The sequence below is a fragment of the Aquarana catesbeiana genome, linkage group LG13 (genome assembly GCF_042186555.1).
Source record: "Aquarana catesbeiana isolate 2022-GZ linkage group LG13, ASM4218655v1, whole genome shotgun sequence".
Lineage (NCBI taxonomy): Eukaryota > Metazoa > Chordata > Amphibia > Anura > Ranidae > Aquarana > Aquarana catesbeiana.
Window position 1 is genome coordinate 55,583,320 of NC_133336.1, and position 25,342 is coordinate 55,608,661.

General features: G+C 44.6%; 1 protein-coding gene across 1 annotated transcript in view; it reads left to right on the forward strand.

The window, feature by feature from the left end:
- The window catches only part of CLBA1 (clathrin binding box of aftiphilin containing 1), a 46,043-nt gene that overhangs the window by 15,751 nt on the left and 4,950 nt on the right, over window positions 1–25,342 (forward strand). The window contains exons 2-5 of the mRNA XM_073608847.1: window positions 10,264–10,718; window positions 22,587–22,735; window positions 22,821–22,941; window positions 24,335–24,439. Coding sequence (XP_073464948.1) covers window positions 10,374–10,718; window positions 22,587–22,735; window positions 22,821–22,941; window positions 24,335–24,439 — 720 coding nt within the window. The 5' untranslated portion in view covers window positions 10,264–10,373. The remainder of the gene's footprint in view (window positions 1–10,263; window positions 10,719–22,586; window positions 22,736–22,820; window positions 22,942–24,334; window positions 24,440–25,342) is intronic.

Sequence of the window (25,342 nt, forward strand, 5' to 3'; positions counted from 1 at the left end):
ATAACTTTACATTCATTTATTGGTTTTTCATGTAACATTTCCATGCTCCCTCCACACCATTGAGACTGCGAAAGGCATGAACTTTTTTCTTATAGTTTAGCCAATGATGCAGATAAGTTGCACATGTAATGCAACAATAATAAGAGGCCCAACTCTTGTCCTGATCCCCCTATTTTGCATCCAAAATATAGATCGTATGCCCTTTTCTACCACTGCCGTCATACTGGACTTTTGAGATGCAAATGTAACCTCACTATGAATGTAGCAGAAGTTATCTGTGTTGGTTACACAGTTTCAAGGCATCTTGGCTTCTGAGGGAAAATATCACGCAACTGTTCCTTGGAAATGTTAGGCAATGACACCTTGACAAGTCACCAGATGTAACTGTAAGATCTCAAAAAGAAAAAGGTACCTTGCAATGAAAGGACAAATAATTACAGTTGGGTAAAGATCTTTAGTCTCAAAGTAAAGATAAATTTATACACTTCCATGTGGTACCATTTTCATTGTTCTACCGTACTTTGTCGAGAAGTTACGAGACATCATGATCATCAGGCACCTCCCTCCCTTGTAGACAAATATACTCGCCTGTCTATAAATCTTTATTGTGAAATATCTTGAAAACTTTAGCCAACCAGCACCTTTATCACCTAATTCATCTAATCACAATATGCAAGAATTAGTACATTTTATCTCAGAGGTTGATCATTTCCCAAAATTTGTAGACCAGTGTTATAAACACGAATAGAAAGGGGGGGACTTCCCACCGACACCACTGATTGTAGAAGGGAGTTCCACATCCTTACTGTTCTAACAGTAAAGAACCCCTTATGCAGTTTATGGTTAAACTGCTTCACGTCCAACTTCATTGACTGACCACGTGTCCTCTTGAGCGACCTGAGACTAAATAGTTTCCTCCCTATGCTAGAATTTAGATCTCTAATTTCTCTAGGAAAAGAATCTTAATGTGTGTAGCCTTTTCTCATAACTGCCTCAGGATCTCCCACCACACTTATACTGTGGCAGGGCTGCTCCGCTGAGCCAAATCTCGTACATGTACGTGATTTGATATTTCCGGGTAGGGGGTGCGTACTCCCCTCTCTACAGCTATACTTTTATTTGCTACAGCACAATTGGTGGTATTTAAAAAAAATATATATATATAATATATATACATACAGTATACCATCATTTGTAGAAGCTATAACTTTCACGCAAACCAATCAGTATACATGTGTTTTTTTTGTTTGTTTGTTTTTTTTTTTTATTGAATGTTTTATAGCAGAAAGTAAAAAAAAAAAATTATTATTATTTTATATTGCAAAAAAAAAACCCAGTAGTGATCAAATGCCACTAAATAAAAGCTCTATTAGTGTGAAAAAAAGCTCTAAATTTCATTTGAGCACAGTGTTGTATGACCGCACAATTGCCAGTTAAAGTAACACAGTGCCAAATAGCAAAAAATGGTCTGTTCATGAAGGGGGTAAAATTATTATTATTATTATACAAGATTTTATATAGCGCCAACAGTTTGCACAGCGCTTTACAACATGAGGGCAGACAGTACAGTTACAATTCAATACAGGAGGGATCAGAGGGCCCTGCTCATTAGAGCTTACAATCTAGAAGGGAGGGTCAAGTCAAACGGAAGGTAATAACTGTGGGGGATGAACTGATGGAGAAAATGCAGTTGTTAGGTGTGGGTAGGATAGGCTTCTCTGAAGAGGAGGGTTTTCATTGATCGTCTAAAAGCTAATAAAGTAGGAGATAATCGGACAGGTGGGGTAAGGAGTTCCATAGGATTGGAAAGGCTCTGGAAAAGTCCTGGAGGCGAGCAAAGGAAGAGGTGATGAGGGAACTAGAAAGCAGGAGGTCTTGAAAGGAACAGAGAAAAATTAGGTTGGTATTTTGAGACAAGGCTAGTGATGTAGCTGGGGGCTAAATTGTGGATGGCTTTGTAAGTTGTTGGTATCTTGAATTGAATTTGTTGGGTGAGCGGAATCCAGCGGTTTGGTGAGGTGGATGAGTCTGGCAGCAGCATTCATGATGGACTGAAGGGGTGATAGACTATGTAGAGGTAAGCTAATAAGGAGGGAGATGCAGTAGTCGAGGCGAGAGATGACTAGGGAGTGAATTAAGAGCTTTGTTGTGTAGTTGGTTAGAAAGGGGCGTATTTTAGAGATGTTGCAGAGGTTGAGGCGGCAAGAAGAAATCTTCCAGAGCTCAAGTGGTTAAAAGGGACTTTCACTTTCCAAAATTACTTCAGCTTCCTGCACTCCACCCAATATAAAATGGCAATGTTTTTGTTTTTTACATTTTTGTTTTTGTCTAGTTCTGCCCCGCCCTACCCCCATTCAAGTTTGGGCATGAATATGTAGTCCCTGCTTCAGCAACTTTATGGTATATTTTCATCACATATCTCAGAGGGCTTTAGGAGCAGGGACTAAAAGCATCCTTTGGGTAGGCCTGGAGGTGCACCATAGGGGCTGACTGCAGAACACAGGTGACATCAAAGAACAAGATGGTGGTGCAACACCGGGACTGTGGAAGTGGATCAATAGATCACAGCAGGACAACACTGGATTTGCTAGGCAGGTGAGTTCTCTGTTGAGAATCCAGTATAACAGGGTTATAAGGGCAACAAAGAAAAGTCATACTTAAGAGTCATAAGGCTCTTTGTAAAAAATGCATCACGTAACCATCTTGTTCTATGTAGGCTAAAGACTGTAAACTGTGTGCTCTGCATTGGAAGCAAACAAGAGCCCGTTTCCAGTAGCATATTTTACTAATATAATCATAATAAATAACCATCAAAAGAGGATGGAGCCTTCTAAAATGGTCTGTCCTTTTGAGAGGATGATTGCTAAATATACCGTGGCCAGCACACCTTCCAGGGCCAGGACAAGGTGTGGGCAGGAGGGGAGGCCGCCCCGGGCGCAATGGTTTACTGTAGGGATGGGGGCATCTTGATTCTATTCCAAGGCTGGGTAGTTTGGCATCTTTGCCCTGGGCACTGAATGACCTTGTCCCAGCAGTGCCTGTGTACTACCCTGGAAACTTTTTTCTTTGTGAATAAGCAGACAACTTAGAGCAATGGTTCTCAACCTCATTGAGACCAGAGCCTGGTAAAAAAGTTTCTTTTACACAATAAAAGTATGGGAATACATACTATGTACTGAAATTCTGGAAAGCTGTGGATGTTGCTGTGGGGGGATGAACATTCTGGAGGGGTTAGGGAACTCTGCAGCAGACTTGATGGCCCTTTCAGGGGTGAGGTTCCTGGAGAGAGCTGGGGGGATGGAGTCTGTGGAGGGGGCTGGTGGTTCCTCTAGGAGACTGGAGGTTTGGTACTGTGGGACACTGTTTGGGGCACCATGGGAGGTTGGAGGCTCTGTAGCAAACATGGAGGTACTGAGGGGCTTGGAAAGGCATTGTGGGAGGTGGCGGGCACTGTGGGTACTGAGGGCTCCTAAGGGGTCTAAGGGAAAGTTATAAATTGAGGGGCACCGTGGACCACTATGGGAGCCTGGGTGGCACTATGGGAGGTTGGGTGGCACTGTGGGAGGTTAGATCTGCAGCTATCTGAAGGCCATGGCCTTTGAGAACCACTGCCTTAGAGGGCACATTGGTCATATAGTCAACGTTGATGAAAATATTGATTTGTGGAGTTCCCCTTTAGTGTATATAAAGGAAAAATCAAATCTCCTTGTGTTTTTTTATTGAAAACGTCTAAATTTCCAAACTGTCATACAGTCGATTATCAGACTGTAGTGTATTATTTTTTTAACATGACAATTGAACACATGATGATGGGAATATGAACCTTTGAATACACACATTGCAACATTTTCAGATCATTGTCAGATCTAGCTGTAATACACTATATCCTTTGTTGGTAGATGAACATCCAATACTTGACTTCTTCCTTGTGATGTCTTCCTTAATTAAACAATAACTGTCCTTTTTAAACTAAATTACAGTCTTGAAATATTTCAAGCTGAACTCCAGGTTGAGATAAAAAACACCAATCAATGAAGTTACAGTATGTGTCCATTAAATATACCTTTTTAAATTAAGTTAGTTTAAAGGGGACCTTGTTGTAAGGACAGCCAGAGGCCAGTAAAAGCGGGCGAGTGAGCCGTAGTTTTACTCCCTCTGACCCCCTAAAGAAAGGCATGCAGCTGCCCAGGCATGCTGGAGCCACGATGCTTTCCAAAAATTAAACCACATGTCGCATTCAGGAGTAGCACAGCAACCACCCTGTAACCACGTACAATGCATGTTGTTGCAGCATGGTGGTTCAACCTTTTTATGGTTAAAACAAAATGTGAGGAGGTGACCTATCACCACCTCACTGCCCGTCAAATGCTATCTGAAAAGTGATCTATCATGGATCACTTTTCAGAGGGCAGTATGGGCTGCTGCACGTGAGAATGGCCCTACGTGATTTTTAAAAGGGGAGAGGGTCCAGTTAATTTCAGTGGAGTGGAAATGAAATCCATATATGGGGGCTGTATTTTACCTGTAGGGTTCAGATGGCACTGCTTAGTTAAGCATTTAGTTTTAGCATTTGGGCCTCTGTCAGTTCAGGTGCAGAAGGCGGCAGTGTGTGGTGCAGTGTCTCCTTGTCCCTATGTTGATGACTCAAGTTGATGAGGACAAGGGCCTCTGCCTCGGCTTCCCCTGCCGAACCTAACCTTAAAGTGGATCGAACCTTAGGGCTCTTTCACACGGGGGATCCGTATGTCCGTTTTTCATCCTTCCGTTTTCGGATGAAAAACGGACATACATGTATCCCTATGGAGCGTCGGATGTCAGCGGTGACATGTCCGCTGACATCCGACGCCGCTCCGATCCGAAAAGTGTAACGGAGGAAAAACCTACTTTTCCATCCGTTTTCGGATCGGATCGGGTGACGACGGACACTACGGTCCGTCATCATCCGATCCCCCATAGGGGAGAGCGGCGCTCTGACAGGTCCGTAGCTGCACAGCGTGCAGCGATGGACCTGTCATCTTTCTGCTCAGCGGGGATCGGCGGAGCGATCCCCGCTGAGCCAGCGGGTGTTCACGGGGCGGATCATCACTGATCCGCCCCGTGTGAAAGAGCCCTTAAAGTGGTTGTAAACCCAGTGAAGAGGCAATTCTCAGGTGATACACAGAGATGAAACAAATCCTCCTACATAAGTTGTTCCTGTTTATCTGCAGTCTTCTTTTCTTTACATCCATTCAAAGTGCTGAATTTATAAGCTTGTCTGAGAGGTCAATAGAAAGGGTGGAGAGCTGAAGTTACACTCTGCAGCGCTCAGTGAGGAGAGCTCTGAGAGCTGATTGGAGAGAAGGAACACACCCCCTTCACACAGCACACAGGCACAGAGCTGAGGATGTCAATTAGCTGGAGGCCCCTCCTCTGTTATCATTTTACTCTGGGTATCAGGAAAACTTGTCATAAATGATTCATGCTAAATGAATGAAGCAGTAGGCAGAAATGCTTTTAATTGAGTGAGACAAGTACACGCTATAGAGGGATATGCTTTGTTCATATTTCATATCTGAGGTTTAGAACCACTGTAAGCTCATCCATACCGAAGATATAATATTTTTCTGTATTTGAGTAACACTATGAAAGGAGAAGCAGCAGATTGATGAGCTAACATCACAGGCACTTTGATTTCTCCTTCTATCAGCATGTTGCTTGTTGGCACATAAGCACTGCAGCACAAATGATTGGCTCCTTGTGCTGCTTCTCCCTCTCTAGGCTGAGCTATGTTATATAGTGTATGGCAAGAGGCAAATATCCTTTTGCATTTCCCTTCTTTCACTGAAAAAATGGAATCAATGAATACAGAGCTATATTAGTTAATGCCTTTTATACCAGCCTACCTGAGTTCAGCTTAAAAAAAAAAAAAAAAAAAAAAAATTCTGAATTGTGTTGACCATATTGCTTTCTGCAATTTTTTTTTTTTTTTTCCACTCGTATCTTCTACATTGTTCTGTTATGTTGCTGTTGAGAATAGTGCAAGAATAGGAAACAATTTTTGACTTAACATACGCCCACTAACACAGGAAGTGACACGTGCTGTGGTGGTGTTTCAAGAAGAATGTGCCATGTCATCCGAGCTTCTGCTCTTTCTGTCAGAACAAAAAATCTTTCAAGTATAAGGCAAACCTACCCTAACACACATGTGACTCACATATGACACACATATAATGTAGTCCTATATGATGAGCTCTATTTGGAGGGTTTTTTTTGTAGTAAATATTGCTTAATACTAAAAAAGAATTAAAAAATAAATAAAAGTCAGCAGGTACAAACACTGTAGCTGCTGACTATTATTAGGGCACTTGCCTGTCCAGGGAGCCTGAGATGTGAGTACCCCAGCCGATCTACGGATCGACTCCTGGGTGCTGTCGCCGCCATTCCTGGTAAGGGAATCCAGCAGTAAAGCCTTTCGGCTTCACAGCTGGTTCCCTATTGCGCATGCGCAAAGCACGCTGCGCTTTCTAATTGGCCAGGTGACGGGGGAAGGAGGAGGGGGGGCCGAACTTCCGGGAGATCAGGCTGCGGACCGCCCCCGGAAGTGGGAAAGGGGACCTGTCAAGAACAGGTCCCCACCCCCCTCCTAAAAGTTGCCAAATGCGGCGGGGGGGGGAGAGCGTATAAGCAGAAATTTCACTTTTGGGTGGAAGTCCGCTTTAAGTTATTTATCTTTTAAATAGTCATATGCAGTAGAGCTGCACGATTAATCGTATATAAGATCGCAATTTCGATTCACCCCCCCCCCCCCCCGCGCGATCTGCAAGCTGGATTAGCTCGATTTTCCGGATCTCCCAGTCGGGGGCACGGAACCAGCGTGGAACGCAAATGGCGCTGATATCGGAACTGACGTCAGCAACTGGAACTGACGTCAGTCAGCATAGAGCATAGTGCCGGCCTGGACTGCGCAAGCGCAATCAACACGCCGCTCGTTCCCAATGCCCGGGCTGGTTATTTAATACAGCAAGGGGCGGATACTTTTCTCAAAGAGGCAGATGTATATATGGTTATAAAGACAGCAAGGGGCGGATGTATGGTTAACTATACATCCGCCCCTTTGAGAAAAGCATCCGCCCCTTTGAGAAAAGCATCCGCCCCTTGCTGTAATAAATGAATAACAAGCCCCGAGCATCGGGAGCGAGCGGTGTGTTGATTGTGCATGCGCCGTCTACAGCTGATTTTTTTTCTTTTAAATTTAACCATTTTAAAGAATCGTGAGAGAATCGTGATGTGTATTCTAAGCAAAAGAATCGCGATTCTCATTTTTCCTAGTATCGTGCAGCTCTAATATGCAGTGGCGTCGGCAGGGGGGCGACAGTGGCTGAAGCCCTGAGTGGGACCCCTAAAAGCCCTGGGTCTTGGGTGGGCACTGTTCTATTACTAGCCCCGAGAGCCGCCGCCTGCCGCCGAGCGGAGACTGATCTGATCCTGAGCGCCGCCGATTCACATAGCAGGTCCCGCCTTCTGGAGCCTGCAGCGCCTATGATGGACGTCCCACTGGTCCAATGGCGGGACCACAGGACGTGTGACGTCCATCGTAAGTGCTGCAGGCTCCAGAAGGTGGAAATTACAACGCGGCCGCCGCACCACAACGATCCCCGTTCGGCACTTGGGCGGGCGGCTCTCCTCCTCTTCTCTGGCTGCCTCGCACACCACGGCTGAGCTGCTGCTGCAGGAAAGGTGAAGTCGGTCTCCTGGTCAGGTAGGTAGGCCAGTGCATGTCAGGTAGGTAGGTCAGAGTATGTCAGGTAGGTAGGTCAGCGTGTGTAAGGGCACTGGTAAGCCCCCCCCCCCCCCCCCGTGCCGGCCTTGGACTTCGGGCTGAAGCCCCTGATCTTTTTGCCACCTAGCAACTCCCCTGGTCATGTGACCGTCAATATAGGGAGGGGGAAGGGGATTCAGTTGTTTCTTTCTAGGTCTCTAATTGGTCGTAAGGAGTTCACGGTATCTTTACGTATAGGTGAACTGGGTCCCGTATGATCATCACGTCATGCGATAGTGGGCCTCTTGACTCATACTACAAAAGCGCACACACAGGGGATGCAAACACCTAGTACATTACCCAAATTTATTTAAAGAAAAGAAATAGCTAATCGAATACTCGCAAAGGACCGAAGTGACATGCACGAAAGAGAAAGAGACCAGTGTGGCAACGACTGACCGGACTGTGGCGATGTTGACACGTTTCCGGGATGCATCCCTGAAAAACATCAGCTTGCCAACATCTCCACAGTCTGGTCATTCGTTGCCACACTGGTCAACCATCAGTCTGCTCTCATGCGGGTCACTTCTGTCCTTTGTGAGTATTCTATTAGTCATTTGGTTTCTTTTAATAAAACTTGGGTAATGCCCTAGGTGTTTGCAGTATATGGTTGGGCTGCACCATTAAAGCATTGCTCCGGCGGAAACATAGATTCCACACATTGTCTTTGTCTGGTGACTGTCCTTTTGAGCGCTGGAGTGGTTGTTTTGTTCTCTTGACTCTTCAGAGAAGAGGTGAGATCCTCCCTGTGTCTTATATCATTTACAGATTTTATCCACTGTTGTACCATGGGTGGTGTTGGGGACTTCCATTGTGCTGGGATACATGCCCTGGTCAGTGATGTATTTTGGCGTTGTGCTGCCCTAGGCAAGACTAAAACCCCAGCTGTGGTGTACCGTTCTTGTCTCAGGGTCTGATGGGGAAGCTGCAGCCATTCACAGTGAACTGCTGCAGCTTCTTTATCAGACCCTGAGAAGTGATTTGTGCATGTGCCATGTATAGATTTTCTGCCCATGTTCTGACGTTCGCGTTGATACCTCACATGTGTGGGAAGATTGCTGTTGGCGTGCATGCGGGACTGACACGTGCGTTTTGCCTTTGCGTACGAGTATGGGAGGATGGGGGCACTTACTATTTTAAAAAAAAAAGTAACTTTCTTTTTTTTTTTACACTGATCACTTTTATTGCCGTCACAAGGAATGTAAACATCCTCGTGACAGCAATCGGCATGTGACAGGTGCATTTATGGAAAGATCCGGGGTCTATAAGACCCCCAAATCCCTCCTCTGCACTTAAGAGCATTTTAAACACCAAGATCAGTGTTTTTGAATTCCTTAGATTTTTAGAAACTGGCACCGATGGTTTCCAAGTAAATCGGAAGTGATGTCTTATCCTGGCTTTGCTTGGCTGTCCGCCCGGTGGGACGGGATAGGCTGAGAGAGCCGCGGAAGGCAGCAGGAGTGGAGGGGGGGGCGCGCGCGCATCTCCTCCCGCTGCTTTGGAGAAGCAGCTATTGCTATTACAAGATAGCTGACCACTGGCTCTAAAATACAATACCGGGGAGATGCCTGCAGGTGACTGGGGGTGGCGCCGCTCCCCTGAAAAATACGGTCCAAGGAAAACGCCTTGTTTGCCTTGCGGTAGATACCCCTTGGCCACATTGACAAAATGTCTAAGGTAATTTTTGTACCTCTTTTTGGATAAGAAGCTGAGGTGTAGGAGGCATGCAGCCAGATTCTGGTTTGAAGATAGAGGGTGAGATTGTGAATTACGGCACACACATTGTGCCAGAAAGGCCGGATCCATGGACATCACCAAGAGATGTGGAACATGGAGCCCCTGGCAGTACTGCATCTCCAACAATCAGGGCTGGTGGCAGGGTACATTTAATGCAGTTTCATTGGAACTCAATACCAACAAGTTAGAAAGCTAAAAAGAGATGAATTCTCGTGTGTCAAATGAAGAGCCAAGTCTTTTTCCCATTCTGTGAGGAAGGTAGGGATGTAGTTTTCAGGAGTGGCTCACAAGTAGACCACAGAATAAAATACTGTTTTACCCTTTCTCTTTACATCTTGGTACTGCTGATCTTCTCCAGCCTCTTTCAGCCACTTCTTGCCTGCATGCACTCACTCTGGCTGCACAGCGTTGCTTGGGACTAGCATCCCGATAGTAAAAACAGCGGACCCTGTCTGCACAATGTATGTCAGCATAGCCATCTGTATGCTCCAGTAGGGTGTGATAGGGTGACAATGCACAGTTGGGTAGACAGTTTTCACCCTATAACAGGAAGTCCCTGCTCAAGGACCTCCATGGCAGGATTACAAGGTATCCTTTTAAAGAACACAATAGTTTAAATCGAATTGAAAAGCATTTTCAAGATGAAATTAACAAATTAAAGCTTATATGAAATCTAAACCATTGGGTTTCGATCTACTTTAAATCTGATTATTTTGTTTTTCCATTAGTGAATGAAGTTCATACTAAAGGACATTTCTGATACAACGACAAGGAAAATATTCTATGTCCACATCAGTACCTGGCTTCGGACCTGTTCCTGTAAAATCCATGAAGGACCATGAAGGATGTCAGTGACAGTAATATCGGGTTCACAGATGATGCAGAGAATAAAACCTTGCCTGTTTTGCCTTGTCTGGACAATGTTTGCCCAGAAGAGAAGCCTGTAGGATCTACCTCACATTGTGAAGAGTGTGACACAAGCCGAGCATTACCGGAGGTCTCTAACACATGGGGAGACTTTGAGGGGTTTGATGAGTTAACTCCACAGTCTGAACAATTTTACTATGCAGATGAAGCCTTGCAGTTGAACTCTTTTACTAATTTTACCTCCAATGGAGATTGTTACACTGAGCAAACCGAAGTCCAAGATGAATGGAATGCATTTAATAAAGAAGAAGATGGGGTAGGTACTTGTAAAAACTAAAGAGCTCTAGTCTTACAAAGCACTCTGTTGAAAGCAGGGGGTATATCCATGTTTAACCAATGTATTTAAAAAAAAAATTAGGTTGGCTCATTACAATTTATTATCAGAGCCCTCCACCCACTTAATAAATTCCCTGTGGGGAAAAAAATGTTTCATTATAACATACCTTAAACCTAGCTTCCATAGAGTAGAAGGTGATGTCAACAACCATCCTGAGAGCTCCCAAAGAATGTTGAGTAGGCCAATACTCATTAGAAGATGTTTCATCACAGTACCAGGAGTGTCTTCTTGTGAGATTTTGGGAGACTCAGTATTCTCAAGGATCTTGACGACAGAGGGATGTTGCCCTCATCTAGGCACCATGGGCTGAAGCCAAGGGCTTGTTAGGTACTTTATATTTTTAGTTTTTCCCCCAGCAATTTATAATGAGGATGGGGGCCCTAATGTAACAAGTAGACCTTTCTGTTTAGTGCAAGCTCTGCTTGAAGCTTTCAAGTCTATAAAGTGAATATCCTTATAATTATATTTTCTTGTTGGGTAAATTAACATTTAATACAGGGTGCATCTATGACACCCCATTTGCAAAGCATGCTAGGATTACCTGTGTGCCTGTTGGCAGCCCATGTAAATTAAATAAACAAGATGGTTCTCTCTTTGCTTGGGAAGCAGGGGAATGAGGTTCCCTCCTGCTGACTTCTTCCGTGTAATCTGATCTCTCTTGCTACACAGGTTTGGCAGTTTTCTGGGATTATAGAAAGCAGCTCTTCTGCATGAAGCCAAATTGAAATCATAGACATAGTTATGCTGACAAATAGACAATACACTTATTACCTCCATTTTCATTATCTGTCCTCCACTTGCCTCTTTTAGCAGCTGAGCACGGTGTGCCTATACAAATCAATACTATGAGTTGGACTCATTTCCCTGTGTAATGTAACGGAACTGGTCAGACACATCTCTCCAGTTCTCTTCAATAAAAGTCAGCATAAGGAAACTTGTGATGAAAGGTGTAGCAACCACTCAGCTATGACAGCATAGATCACTGCAGGGTAAAGCAACCCATAGATGCATAGCGGTAACTCTGTAGGGGCTGCTGGTTGTTGTGGTCTGTCTCTCACCCTGCACAGCCAGGCACACAATCTTCAGACACTCCGTAATCAAGAAGCAGTCCTTATACTTTGTTTTTATGTTTTATTGAGGGCAATAAACTTGGATGGGGATAAGGGAGATATGGGATGCCCATTTGATTAAAGAAAAAGATAAAGAATTGGGACTTCAACTATATACACTCTTTGTATATACACCTCCTCACTTCCAGCTTCAGCACATCACTTGATTACTGCTTATTCCGGACCAGCTAGCACTGAAGTTTAGGCCTGACACTGGCTCAGCCAGGCCTTAGTATATGCCCTTTGCATTTACTAAGGCCCTTTTTTTTTATTATTCAACCCAAAGAAGACTGGCCTGATTTCCCCCATCCACACATTTGAGGTGAATGGGGGGATTCTCCCCACTGTATCATGTATTCCGTCAGCAATAATACAGACCTGATCACGGATGTGGAAATACGGGGCAATTTAGGAAACAGCGATCACAGGTCAATTTGTTTTAGTATAAATCACACAAATAGGAAACGTAAGGGGAATACAAGGACACTGAATTTCAAAAGAGCCAACTTCCCTAAACTACGATACTTGCTAGAAGATAATTGGGATAAAATCTTAGGAACAAAGAACACAGAGGAAAAATTGATATGCATTAAGAGCATATTAAATAAGGGCATTAGCCAGTGCATTCCAATGGGAAATAAATTTAAAAGAGCTAATAAAAGTCCTGGGTGGCTTAACTCCAATGTAAATATGCATATAAAAGCAAAGGAGAAGGCTTTCAAAAAATACAAGGCTGAGGGATCATAATCAGCATTTCAACTGTACAAAGAATGCAACAAGAAATGTAGGGGTGCAATTAGGGTGGCTAAGATAAAACACAAAAGGCACATAGCGGAGGGGAGTAAAAAAAATCCCAAGAAATTCTTTAAGTATATAAATAGGAAAAAAGGGAGGTCAGATCATATTGGTCCCATAAAGAATGATGCAGGGAATCTGGTTACTAAGGATTGAGAGATGGCAAAGGTATTGAATTTATTCTTCTCCTTGGTCTTCACGTGGGAATCGGGGGCTTCATTAACCAAAACTGCAATGTTTATCCTCATGACATGTCACAGGAAGCACCCTCATGGCTAACAGAAGACAGAATTAGAATTAGACTTGAAAAACTTAACATCAATAAGTCACCGGGACCAGATGGATTGCACCTGAGGATCTTTAAGGAACTCCGTCAAGTAATTGCCAAACCATTGTTCCTAATTTTTACGAACAGTCTACTGACTGGAATGGTACCAGCTGATTGGAGAAAAGCCAATGTAGCACCAATATTTAAAAAAAGGCCTAGATACATCCCTGGGAATTACAGACCACGCTGGCCTAACGTCAATAGTATGCAAGCTCTTGGAGGGGATAAGGTACTATATACAAGATTTTAGTAATGACAATGGTCTCATTAGCAGTAATCAGCATGAATTCATAAAGAATTGTTCTTGCCAAACCAATCTAGTAACCTTCTATGAGAAGGTGAGTTGCCAGCTAGATAAAGGAAGGCCTGTAGACGTGGTGTATCTGGATTTTGCAAAAGCATTTTATACAGTTCCTCATAAACATTTACTGTACAAAGTTGGGTCCATTGGCATGGACCATAGGGTGAGTACATGGATTGAAAACTGGCTGCATGGGCGAGTTTAGAGGGTGGTGATAAATGGGGAGTATTCGGAATGGTCTAGAGTGGAAAGTGGGGTCCCCCAGGGTTCTTTCCTGGGACCAATTCTATTTAATTTATTCAAAAAATGACCTGGAGGATGGGATAAACAGTTCAATCTCTGTATTTGCAGACGATACTAAGCTAAGCAGGGCAATAACTTCTCCGCAGGATGTGGAAACCTTGCAAGAAGATCTGCACAAATGAATGGGGTGGGCAACTACATGGCAAATGAGGTTTAATGTAGAAAAATGTAAAATGATGCGTTTGGGTGGCAAAAATATGAATGCAAACTACTCACTAGGGGAAGAACCTCTGGAGGAATCTAGGACGGAAAAGGACCTGGGGGTCCTAGTAAATGACAGGCTCAGTATTGGCATGCAATGCCAAGCTGCTGCAAGCAAAGCAAACAGAACATGCATTGAAAAGGGGATTAACTCCAGAGATGAAACGATAATTCTCCCACTCTACAAGACTTTGGTCCGGCCGCACCTGGAGTATGCTGTCTAGTTCTGGGCACCAGTCCTCAGGAAGGATGTACTGGAACTGGAGAGAGTCCAGAGAAGGGCAACAAAGCTCATAAAGGGACTGGAGGATATTAGTTATGAGGAAAGGTTACGAGCACTGAACTTGTTCTCTCTGGAGAAGAGATGCTTGAGAGGGGATATGATTTCAATGTACAAATATCATACTGGTGACCCCACAATAGAGATAAAACTTTTCCACGAAAGGGAATTTAATAAGACCAGGGCTGGATTAACATAGGGGCTATTGGAGCTGCAGCTCTAGGCCCCTTACCTTTTAAGATAGGCCCATTTGCCCAAAAAATAAAATAAAATAAAAAACAATCAACTTTGAGGATCGTAGCTCGACGACCAGGGGTCGCAGACACCAAAATTTAGGGGCTCCTATCATTTATAGCTCCGGAGATACGGGGTTCCTTGCGCACCCTGTCAGAAGCTAAATATAGAGCGTCTAGTTTAAATACAAGCTGGCACACTCTGTTTGCAGTAGACTGAGAGGATGAGCTCACAGTGCCTATAATAATTATTTGTAAATTACTTACTTATGGTAGTTAACCCCTTGCCACCCAAGCCAATTCTAACACTTCTCTCCTAAAAAATTAAAATTATATATATATAATATATATATTGTTTTAGCAGACACCCTAGGGTATAAAATGGCGGTCGTTCCAACTTTTTATGTCACACGGTATTTGTGCAGCAATTTTTCAAACGTGTTTTTTTTTGGAAAGAAACTTTTTCATGCATAAAAAAAACAAAAAACACTAAAGTTAGCCCGATTTTATGTATGTATGGCCTGCTTAACCACTGCGCAGTCCCTAAACCTTCCACAAACCTTTACATTTTTCCTTCCCAGATTACTTAATCCTCCTCACCTGTACATAGTGCCCGCTGTCATACCCTCCACATTCCTCTCCTGTACATACTGCGCACTGCCATACCCTCTACACTCCTCTCCTGTACTGCCCACTGTCATACACTTCTCTCCTGTAAGTAGTTCCAGCTGTCATACCCTCCACACTCCTCTCCTATACATACTGCCCACTGTCATACCCCCACACTCCTCTCCTGTACATACTGCCCACTTTCATAAACTCCTGTATTGTATGTAGTGCCCATTGTCATACCCTCCACACTCCTCTCCTGTGCATACTGCCCACTGTTATACCCTCCACACCCCTCTCCTGTACATACTGCCAACTGTCATACCCTCCACACTCCTCTCCTGTACATACTGCCCACTGTCATATCATCTATGCTCCTCTCCTGTACATACCACCCAATGTCATATCCTCCACACTCCTCTCCTGTACATACCACCCAATGTCATACCCTCCACACTCCTCTCCTGTACATACTGCTAACTATATTTCTCTCCACATTCCTCTCCTGTACATACTGCCCCCATAATACCTTCCAAACTCCTCTCCTGTACATACTGCCCCCATCATACCCTCCACACTCCTCTCCTGTACATACTGCCCACTGTTATGCCCTCCACATTCCTCTCCCTCATTTGCACATACTTCCCACTTTTATACCATCCATACTCCTCCCCTATGTCTCTTGCCCACAAAAACAGTTCTGTAAAATTATACTTAATATCCTCAATGTTACCAGCTCTAGAATGGGCACACTTTTGTTAGTTCAATTAAAGGAATTCTTCCCAGTCCTCATATTTGTTCTGCCCATTATTAGTACTACTTTCATTTTGTGATTACTACTGTGATGTATAGAGGAACATAGGGGATGTCAGCTGCTCTAAATCTACAACTGGTAAAAAAGTGTCCCTGAAAATATTTTTGAAATGGCAACTTTGCACTTGGGCACTGGCCAAGGGCCACCGGGTCAGTAGGGGGCCCCATGAGATGCTTGTCAGGTTGCCTGAGTCTAGGTGACAGATGCACTCCGTAGGAGTCAGGAGTGCACAGCTAAGGTAGTGGACCCTAGGACTGACTGCTGCGGATTGAACTCTGGGAGGTTCAGGAAGCAGGTCTACTGGAGCATCAACACAGATCCCACTTAGAGCTAGAGCATAGATTCCCCAGGGCACGGAGGTTCACAGGTGGGCTCCTCATCCAGAGTGCCACCTAGAGAGTGCCTCGGCCCAACTATTGCAGGACACATCCCAGAAATCACTATATACAGTGGGAGGAGCAGAAGATACTGGAATGGTGGCAACAGGAAGTTTCCCTTTTGAGGCAACCTTGAGTAGGCAGGAAGAGGAACAGGAGGAACCCCAAGCCAGGATCTGTCCAGCAGTCCAGTCAACGTGTGGAAAATGGAGCCGTAACCAAGGAAGACCTAAAATGATGGGAGATGAAGCCTTAGGTAAGACAAGGAAGGATATCTACTCCTGGTAGAGTGTCCCTACCGACATCTTAACAGGGAGAGTCTGGAAGCGGATAGGGCCCCCTGGGAGAACAGTGCTATCAATCGCCAAGACCACCAATGGCGTTGTGAGGGGCAATAGGGTAAGCCTCATGGAAGATGGAGTACCCAGTCCATGAAATTGCCAGCGGCTCTGGAATCCAGATAAGCCGAGACCGAATGAGAGGAAGCACCGACATGAAGGAACGCAGAAAGGAGAAGATGAGAAGGTGAAGGTGTAAGTTTAGGGTCCAATACTCCACTTTCCAGATGTATTAGCCCCGAGCGTTTTTCCGGGCGAAGAGAGCAAGTGTCACGAAAATGACCCACAATAGAGGCACAGGCCCAGAGTTCTGCGTCTAGCCTGTTCTTCGGGAGATAACTTGGTCCGGCCCAGCTGCATAGGTTCCTCAGCAGGCAGGAGGTGCTCCCCGGGACGAAGCAAGGGGACAGGGAGCTCAGGCTGCCTAAAGAACGGGGAGTGCTGGCGTCTTTTTTTTTTTTTTTTTTTCCCCCAGAGTCCTCTCTTGAAAGCGATCTGGTTACAAAAGGTGATGACACCATCCAGATCAGCAGGAATGGCTCTTCCCACTAATTTATCCTTCACTCTATCAGAGAGGCCATGTAAAAAGGTTGCAACTAAGGCCTCATTATTCCAGCTCAGTTCAGCAGTCAAAATATGAAAATGAAGAGCATACTGTCCCACAGAAGCAGACTCTTGACGGAGATGTAATAGGGCACTGGCTGCTGAGGAGACACGACCCGGTTTCTCGAAGATATTCCGAAAAAGTTTCAGGAAGTCAGACAGGCTAGATACCACTGGATCATTCAGTTCCCACAGAGGGGCAGCCCAGGCTAACGCCTCGCCGGACAGGAGGGATACAATATAGGCTACCTTTGCCCGATGGGACAGGAAGTTTTGAGGCTGAAGCTCAAAATTAATTGTGCACTGGCTAAGGAACCCCCTGCAGGCCTTCAGGTCCCCAGAGTAACGGGACGGAGTAGGTAAATGCGAAGAATTTGTGGATGTTGCTGTGACCGGAATAGGTGCGGTAGCAGATAGCGATTGAGGTTGTTGAACCGGGGGTCCTAAGGAGACCTGAACCTGTTCAAAACGGGAGGCCAGATCCTGAAGGAATCACATCACCTGGGTCTGATTAGATTCCTGGGTCTCAAGTCTGCAAACTAGGCCCTGCAACGGATCATCTGCGGGTAGCACATCAGCCGGGTCCATGGCTGATCATACTGTCAGGTCACCTGAGTCCAGGTGACAAATACACTCCGTAGGAGTCAGGAGTGGACCCCAGGAATGACTGCTGTGGATTGAACTCTGGGAGGTTCAGGAAGCAGGTCTACTGGAGCATCAACAGAGATCCCACTGGAAGCTAGAGCATAGATTCCCCAGGGCGCGGAGTCTAAGAGCCAACAGGTGTTCGCCAGAGCCTCTAGTGGTCAGGATGGACTGCACTGCAACCTGGCTCAAGGGTCGTGGCCCCCAGGGTCTCACAGCTCACGCTCACGGTAGACTACAGGAGAAAGAGGAAGGAAGCAGCAGGCTGGAACAACAAGGATAGTAAAGGGATAAGCCAAGGTCGGGGTCACTAGCAGATAAGGATAAACACAGAACACGCCAAAGGTCAGGGTCACAAGCAGACAGGGATATTGGAGAACAGGCCAAGATCGGTAACTGGAATCAGACGTAGGAGACACAGCAAGTAGCATACGAAAGCTAAACACCCAATGGTTGATCAGCAAGGTTGGCTTGCAATGCACAGGTTAATATAGTGTTCCTAATTAGAGGCTGAGGTGGAGCTATGCTTAGGGAAGATTATATAAGCAGTCCGGTGAGAGTGGCTGGCCTCTAAAGGTGAACACATGGAGGAGAGGTAAGCTGACAGACAAAGATTACTGCATAACCATGACAAGGCTACTGGGATCCTGTGAAAATAAAGCGGTAGTAAACTTCGCTAACATTATTACAATTTAGAGGCCCTGATACTGAATACTGTAATATTGACATTATAATCACACACATAGACTGGACTTGTGTCTTTTTTTAACCTTACCTACTATGTAACTAAGTGTTGCAAGCTTGCAGTGCTGATCGATTGGGAAAAATCTGACTGGGCAGTTGTACAGAAGTTAATCAGTAGATTGTAAAGAATCAACCAGCCTTCCTATACATCGATTGAAGTTCGGCCTGTCCCTGCTGAACTAGCCAAATTTGTATCTATGTTTGGCTGGCTTAAAGCGGAGTTCCACCCAAAAAATGGAACTTTCGTTGTTCGGATTCCTCCCTCCCTCCGGTGTCACATTTTGGCACCTTTTCAGGGGGGAGCAGATACCTGTCTAATACAGGCATTTGCTCCCACTTCCAGCGAATGATCGCCGCAGTATCAGCGGTGATCTACGCCATGTCTGGCCCCTCCTCCGTCCCCCCTGCTTTCTTCTGGGAGAAACACAGGTCCCAGAATACAGCAGGGAATGACTCAGAATGCGCAGCACGACTTGCGCATGCTCAGTAGGGAACTAGGCTGTGAAGCCACAAGGACAGGTAGGTGTCCTTATTTTAAAAGTCAGCAGCTGCAGTATTTGTAGCTGCTGACTTTTTAATTAAATTTTTTTTTAGGGCGGAACGCCGCTTTAAGGCTGATCATAGAAGATTCATTTTATTTCAATTTGTCAAAAACAAATGCATTAGAGAAGTGAGGTGGATGGACAAATCCTTCACGTTGTGCTATTGTATTCTGACAGTAGAAATTTCTCTGCCCATTGGCTGCTCACATGAAAGTTTTCCAGCAGTCCTGTTCATTAGAAGTTGATAACTAGATCGACTTCTGTCGAGCGGGAATCGCCATAGATGGATCGAAATTTGGCCAGTCCCTGCTGAACAAATTTTGATCCATCTGGCCACTGCTGAACAAATTTTGATCCATCTGGCCACCTTAAAGTGGTTCTAAAGTCAGAAGGTTTTTTTTACCTTAATGCATTGTATGCAATAAAATAAAAAATCTTCTGTGTGCAGCACCCCCCAGCCCCCATTTATACTTACCTGAGCCCGATCTCAATCCAGCGATGTGCGCAAGAGCAGGATCACTGCTCTTTCTCTCTCCTTACTGGCTCAGACACAACAGCATTAACCATTGGCTCCTGCTGCTGTTAATCACAGCCAGTGAGAAGAGAGCGGGAGGTGGGACCTAGCCGCACTATGTGTATCAATGGACACATTGTGTGTGTCTTATGGAAACACAGAGCATTGCTTGGCAGCAAGCACGCACGAGTGTCCCCATAGCAAGCAGCTTACTATGGGGACACTCGGAGGAGGGAGGGGCCGGGATCGCCGATGGTGGACCCAAAAAGCAGAGGATCAGAGCTTTTCTGTGCAAAACTATTGTAATTATACCATGTTTGTTGTGTTTTTTTGTTTTTCTTTATATTTTCCCTTTACAATCGCCGGGAAGGAAGCATAATTTCACTAAGAAAAGGGTATTTTAAGGCATTTCCTGTCACAAATCATAACATGCGGGGGTAGAGAACTGTAAAAAAAATGGAAAGTTGAGAGGCTTCAAGTGGGCTTTAGGCTGGATTTACATTTCCTTATAACATGCGTTGCAGGGCCAATTATCTTGAATGCCTCCCTCAACCCACTAAAGCAATGCACTTGCGTGCTTCAATGCCATTGCCTTACATTGTGTTACAAAAAGAAGGTAATGTGTGATTTTGAATGGGCTGCCTTAATTCAACGTTCATGTGCAACATAACGCTTTAAACACATGGCTCCCAACTGTCCCTGATTTCGAGGGACTGCCCCTGATTCGGAGCAATGTCCCTCTGTCGCTCTTTTCTCCTAATTTGTTCCTCATTTAGTCTGATCTATATAGTTGTATATAAAATGCACTTTTTATCTTTCAGAAAGTGTTTTCCAATTCTAAACCATTCATCCAATTTCTAAATTGCTGCATTTGTAAATTTCAAAAGCCAGTATAAAGGAATAATAGAGGGGAAAAAAAAGCACTTTTGAGTTTAATAGTTTTTTTTTTTTTGTATAATTCTCCATTAAGGTGTGGCGGGGGGGGGGGGGGGTTCTATGCCTACATACCTTTTGCTAATCTCAAAGTTGGGAGGTATGCATAATGCACTGTGTGTCTATTTTTTTAAAATGATATTCCTAAATTCCTTCTTGCACAGCTCTGCTCTGTGGTCACGTGGTCTCCTTCTGCTGGCCAGCTGATGTCAGAGGGGAATCTCAGACCCTCACGGTACTTTCCTGAGATCGGGGAAAGAGAGCAGAGGGGGATCACGTGACCGTACATTGGAGCTGTGGAAAAAGGTATTTAGGAATATAATCTTTAAAACATTTACAGTGCTTTATTGATGTCTGAAACAGAGGATGCCAGTGATATCAACTTGTGTCTTAAAGCGGTTGTATACCCAGAACAAAAAACAAAAAACCTATAAGGCACTGGCATAATGAGCTAGTATGCACTGCACCGCATACTGGCTCATTATAAAATACTTACCTTAGAACAAAGCCCCCGCACTGTCTCCTGGTCACCGCTGAGAGAGCTGACATTTTTCCTCTGCTATTCTTTCGGTTTCGCGGCTCCGGCGCCGGAGCCGCGATGACGTCACTCCCGCGCATGCGCCCTCTGTTGCCAGACCTTCACTGCGCATGCGCCACTGACGTCAGCGGCTGCATGCCAGGTGAACATCTCCTAAACCGTACAGGTTTAGCAGATATTCATTTTACCTACAGGTAAGCCTTATTATAGGCTTACCTGTAGGTATAAATGTGCTAAAGGGGTATACAAGCGCTTTAACTTCTTTAAGGAGCTTACAATCTAAAGTCCCTAACTCACATACATACTAGGGCCAATTTAGAAAGGTGCCAATTAACCTACCAGCATGTCTTTGAAGTATGGGAGGAAACCCATAAAGACACAGAGAGAACATGCAAGCTCAGTGCAGGTAGTGCTGTGTTGGGTTTTGAACCAAAGACCCTAGTGTTGCTGAGCAGGAGTGCTAACCACTTAGCTGGTTTCTTTATTTGACTTAAAGTTAACCTTTTCACTAAAATACACTGTGCTGTGAATACACTAGGGACCCGAATGTGCAAGACAATGCTCTTCAGTTTTCAAAGAGTGTCCTTCGTTTTAATGACTTACCAGTGGGCCATGACCAACATTCCCAAAGTCATCCACAAAAACACCCAAAAAAGTGATCTGCCACATCCTGCCCAAGTTTTGGGATGCCCCAGATGTTAGACGCTCACTCTCATCACAGGAGTGAGCTTGCTTCCGTGTTTCAATCCTGTGCATGCACAGTGCACTATTCCTCAGCCGATGCTGATACAGTGGAACCTTGGTTCACGAGTAATGCGATTAACAAGCATTTTGAAAGACAAGCAACTTTTTTTTCTTTTAAATCCTGACTCGGTTTGTGAGTGTTGTCTCGCAAAACGAGCAGAATATAAACTAATGTGGTGTGCAGTACCGCATTTGGCCAGAGGTGCGGGGGCGCCGGTGACACTCGGAACGGTTTGGAGCCGTTCGGAAATACTCGGAGGCACTCAGAAATACTTGGAAATACTCCGTTCCCGAGTGTTTCCGAGTTAAGCCGAGCTGTCCCCGAGTAATTCCAAGGCTCTCCAGCGCCCCCTCCTCCTCTGGCCACATGCGGTATTGCATGCAATAGAAGTCAATGCGGAACAAATTATCTTCGTTTCCATTGACTTCTTTGGGGAAACTTGCTTTGATATGCAAGTGCTTTGGATTACAAGCATTCTCCTGGAATGGATTATGCTTGTAATCTGAGGTATAGGGAGATTGCGTGGGTTTGTAACATTGAAGTGTGATCGATCCTGTAATGCTTAGAGCAAGTGTCCAATATTTGGAGCATCTCAGAACTCGGACAGGACACAGCTGATTACTTTGGTAGGAATTTTGGGGCTCCTAAACTCGGGGGGGGGGGGGTAAAAGTAGCCAGCGAGTGGCTACTTTTTTTTTGATTTGTCCCTCTGACTTTTATTGGAATAAAGTTGTATCTGGACCTCTTAGCAACGGTGTGGCACTTCCATTTGTTATTTTTTTACCAGTTGGCAAGGTGCTGGTTAATAGAGACTCTGTCATCCTTCTCTCTGCAGCACACCCAGGACTGTGAACAAATCTTTGCACTGAGCTTTCCAGCCCCATCTGTAGAGGAGACAAGTGAGGATGTGAAGAGCCTGGATGCACTTTTAGCGTCTACATCTAATGGAGAAAATGTGTCCCAGTTACTAAAATCTCGCTTATGGTAAAATAGAGAATTAAACGTTGTGTTTCATCCTCAGTGATGTGTTGCTTTGTACTCGGAAAAAAATGTTTAATCTGTTTTCTAGGCTTGATTGTGAGCAGCCAGAGAAAGCTGGAGACGTCCTGCCTTGTAATCCTGGGTTGGACTGGCAGAAAGCCAAGGCGTGCCAAGATCTCATGTCCCTGCTCTGCATCTCTGCTGAAAATGTAAGCTCTATCTGGCATACATTGTAAACTTGTATTATTAAAAGCCGCACTTCAGACAGATTAAAAAAAACTGAGTTCAGTTATATATTCTTTAAAACTGAACTCCAGGAATTATCTGTGTTGCATACCTACATTGGTCCAGCTTGGCGCAATGTAAGTATCCGTATCTAATACCCGGAAGAGCCCCTGGGAATGCTGAAAATCACTGTAGTAGTCGGAGCTACAGTATATACAATAAGAGCCACAATCTTTCGAGTCTTGCTCCAGGGGCTTTCCCCTCTGCACAATGACCATAGGGGGCAGTGGCATGTTTATAAGGGGGCAAAGGGGGAAATTGCCCCGGGGCCCCCTGACAGAAGGGGCCCCCCTCTATACAAAAATGATACAAAACGATATAAAAATATTTAAAATAATGAAAAAATAATATAAAACGTATACAAAAAAAATATATTTTCTTTTATTAAATGTATATTGGGAAGTAATCTTTCGCTGGCCAACACTATAAAACTCTGGACTGGTATGTTATATCATTTTTCAAAAATGAGTTTTGGCGGCTCAAGCAAACCACACACATAGAGCACTATGACTGCGTGTGTTTGTGTGGACATGTGTGACCTCAGAATGACGTTGTGTGATGCATTTTAAAACATGTTGTGTGACTCTGTGTAAAAAAGGGGCCCCCTGATCCTGAAGTCCCCCGGGTTCCCCAAGGTATAAATCTGGCTCTGATGAGAGGTCTCTTGCTCAGCACTGCTGCCATTCAGAGAGGCCTTGTGTCTTTTTTTTTTTTTTGTTCAACAAAGACAAGGCTTTCTCTGATTGGATGAGATGGAGTTTGTGACTTCATCTGCCTCTCCTCTCCACCTTGTCCAGTTGGAAAATCGCCAGCTTGGAGGAGGGGGGAGCAGGTGACACAAGTAGGGTAAGGAGAGGCCAACCAGGATTGTATATGCAAAGGTGGCTCCATATAACCCAGTAAGGGGAAGGTACCATCTAAGAAAAAGACTTGAGAAGGCAGCATCTTTGCAGAGGGAAACCAAAAACCACAGGCATGTGAAGGATGATACACAGCAAACATAGTAAGTTCTGAAGTTTGCAGCACTTTTTTTTTGCATTTGAAGGTTTAATAACACTTTAAAGGTTCTCTTAAAAACCAAACAAAAGGGTCATATATTAAAATAGGGTATAATATACACTACTGCCACAGCTTTATATAACTGATAGAAATCTGTAGTGCACACCTTCTGAGGAGTGGGGTGGGGGGGTCCAGCAGGCTAAATACTGCTAGGACCTTGTGATATATCTCCATGGCAGAGGATCTAAAAAGCTCTGAACTATAGCTTTTTTTTATAGCTGAGAACACTTAATTAGTTTGCTTTTTTTTCTGCTATAGACGTCTGTCAAAAAAGATGAAGTTTTAACAGATTTTGATGCGGAACAATTGCACTTTAATGAAACTTTGCACCCGATTGCTAATAAAGCTCTAATTCAAACTAAGGTACGTATGTTATTTTTGTTATTTTCTCCAAAATGTCTCCCCCCCCCCCCCCCAAGGCATTTCCATTTTTCCATATTCATTACATAATTTAGTTTTGGATCCTTTGGGTCTCTGTCCCATGCAGAATTTCTCCCAAGAAACCATCTCCTCCTATGATTAAAGTGCAGCCCCTTCCTCTTCCTCCTTCTCGTAGCTATCTGGTTCCTCTCTTCTTCTGTGGTCCTACTATTGTTTCACAATCTCTGGCTTCTTTTCTTTCTGGCATGTCTTGTTCCCTGACTGCTGTCACCTGATTGACCTGTCCCGTAGTGACAGACTGTCCACTTTAGAACTCCTCCAATATCTGCTGCAACTTTCTGGCCCACCAGACCACTGTGATGTCAATGTTCTAGAGTTCCTTCTGGGTCTCTAACCAGCATCATGCAGGGCAGCACAGCAGGTTTTGTTTAAAATATTTCCTCTCAGGAACTTGCTGCAATTTTGATCTAGTTGCCAGATCTGTCAAAATCTTTGGACTGGACTAAGTATGGTCATGGCCTTGTAGTCCTCCATCCATATAACATGCCACACACCATAGACGTTCAACTCTAGCCAAGGTTTATTGCAATGAAAACACCACTCACTCCCACCCAAAGTCATGCCCTCAATTTGTTTCATCCAAAGCAGGGCTTAATCATGGGGATTCCCATGATTAAGCCCTGCTGTGGGTGAAACATGTTGGAGGCATGGCTTTGGGTGGGGGTGAGTGGTTTGGTCCTTGTAAATAAACCTTGGCTGGAGTTGAGCGTCTTTGATGTATGACATGTTATTTTTACTATAGTGGCACAAGGACATACTCCAGGATCTTGGCACCCTGCTGATTACAGGCTGGCCTGTGAGAGGGGAAATTGGTTGGGTTTGTCT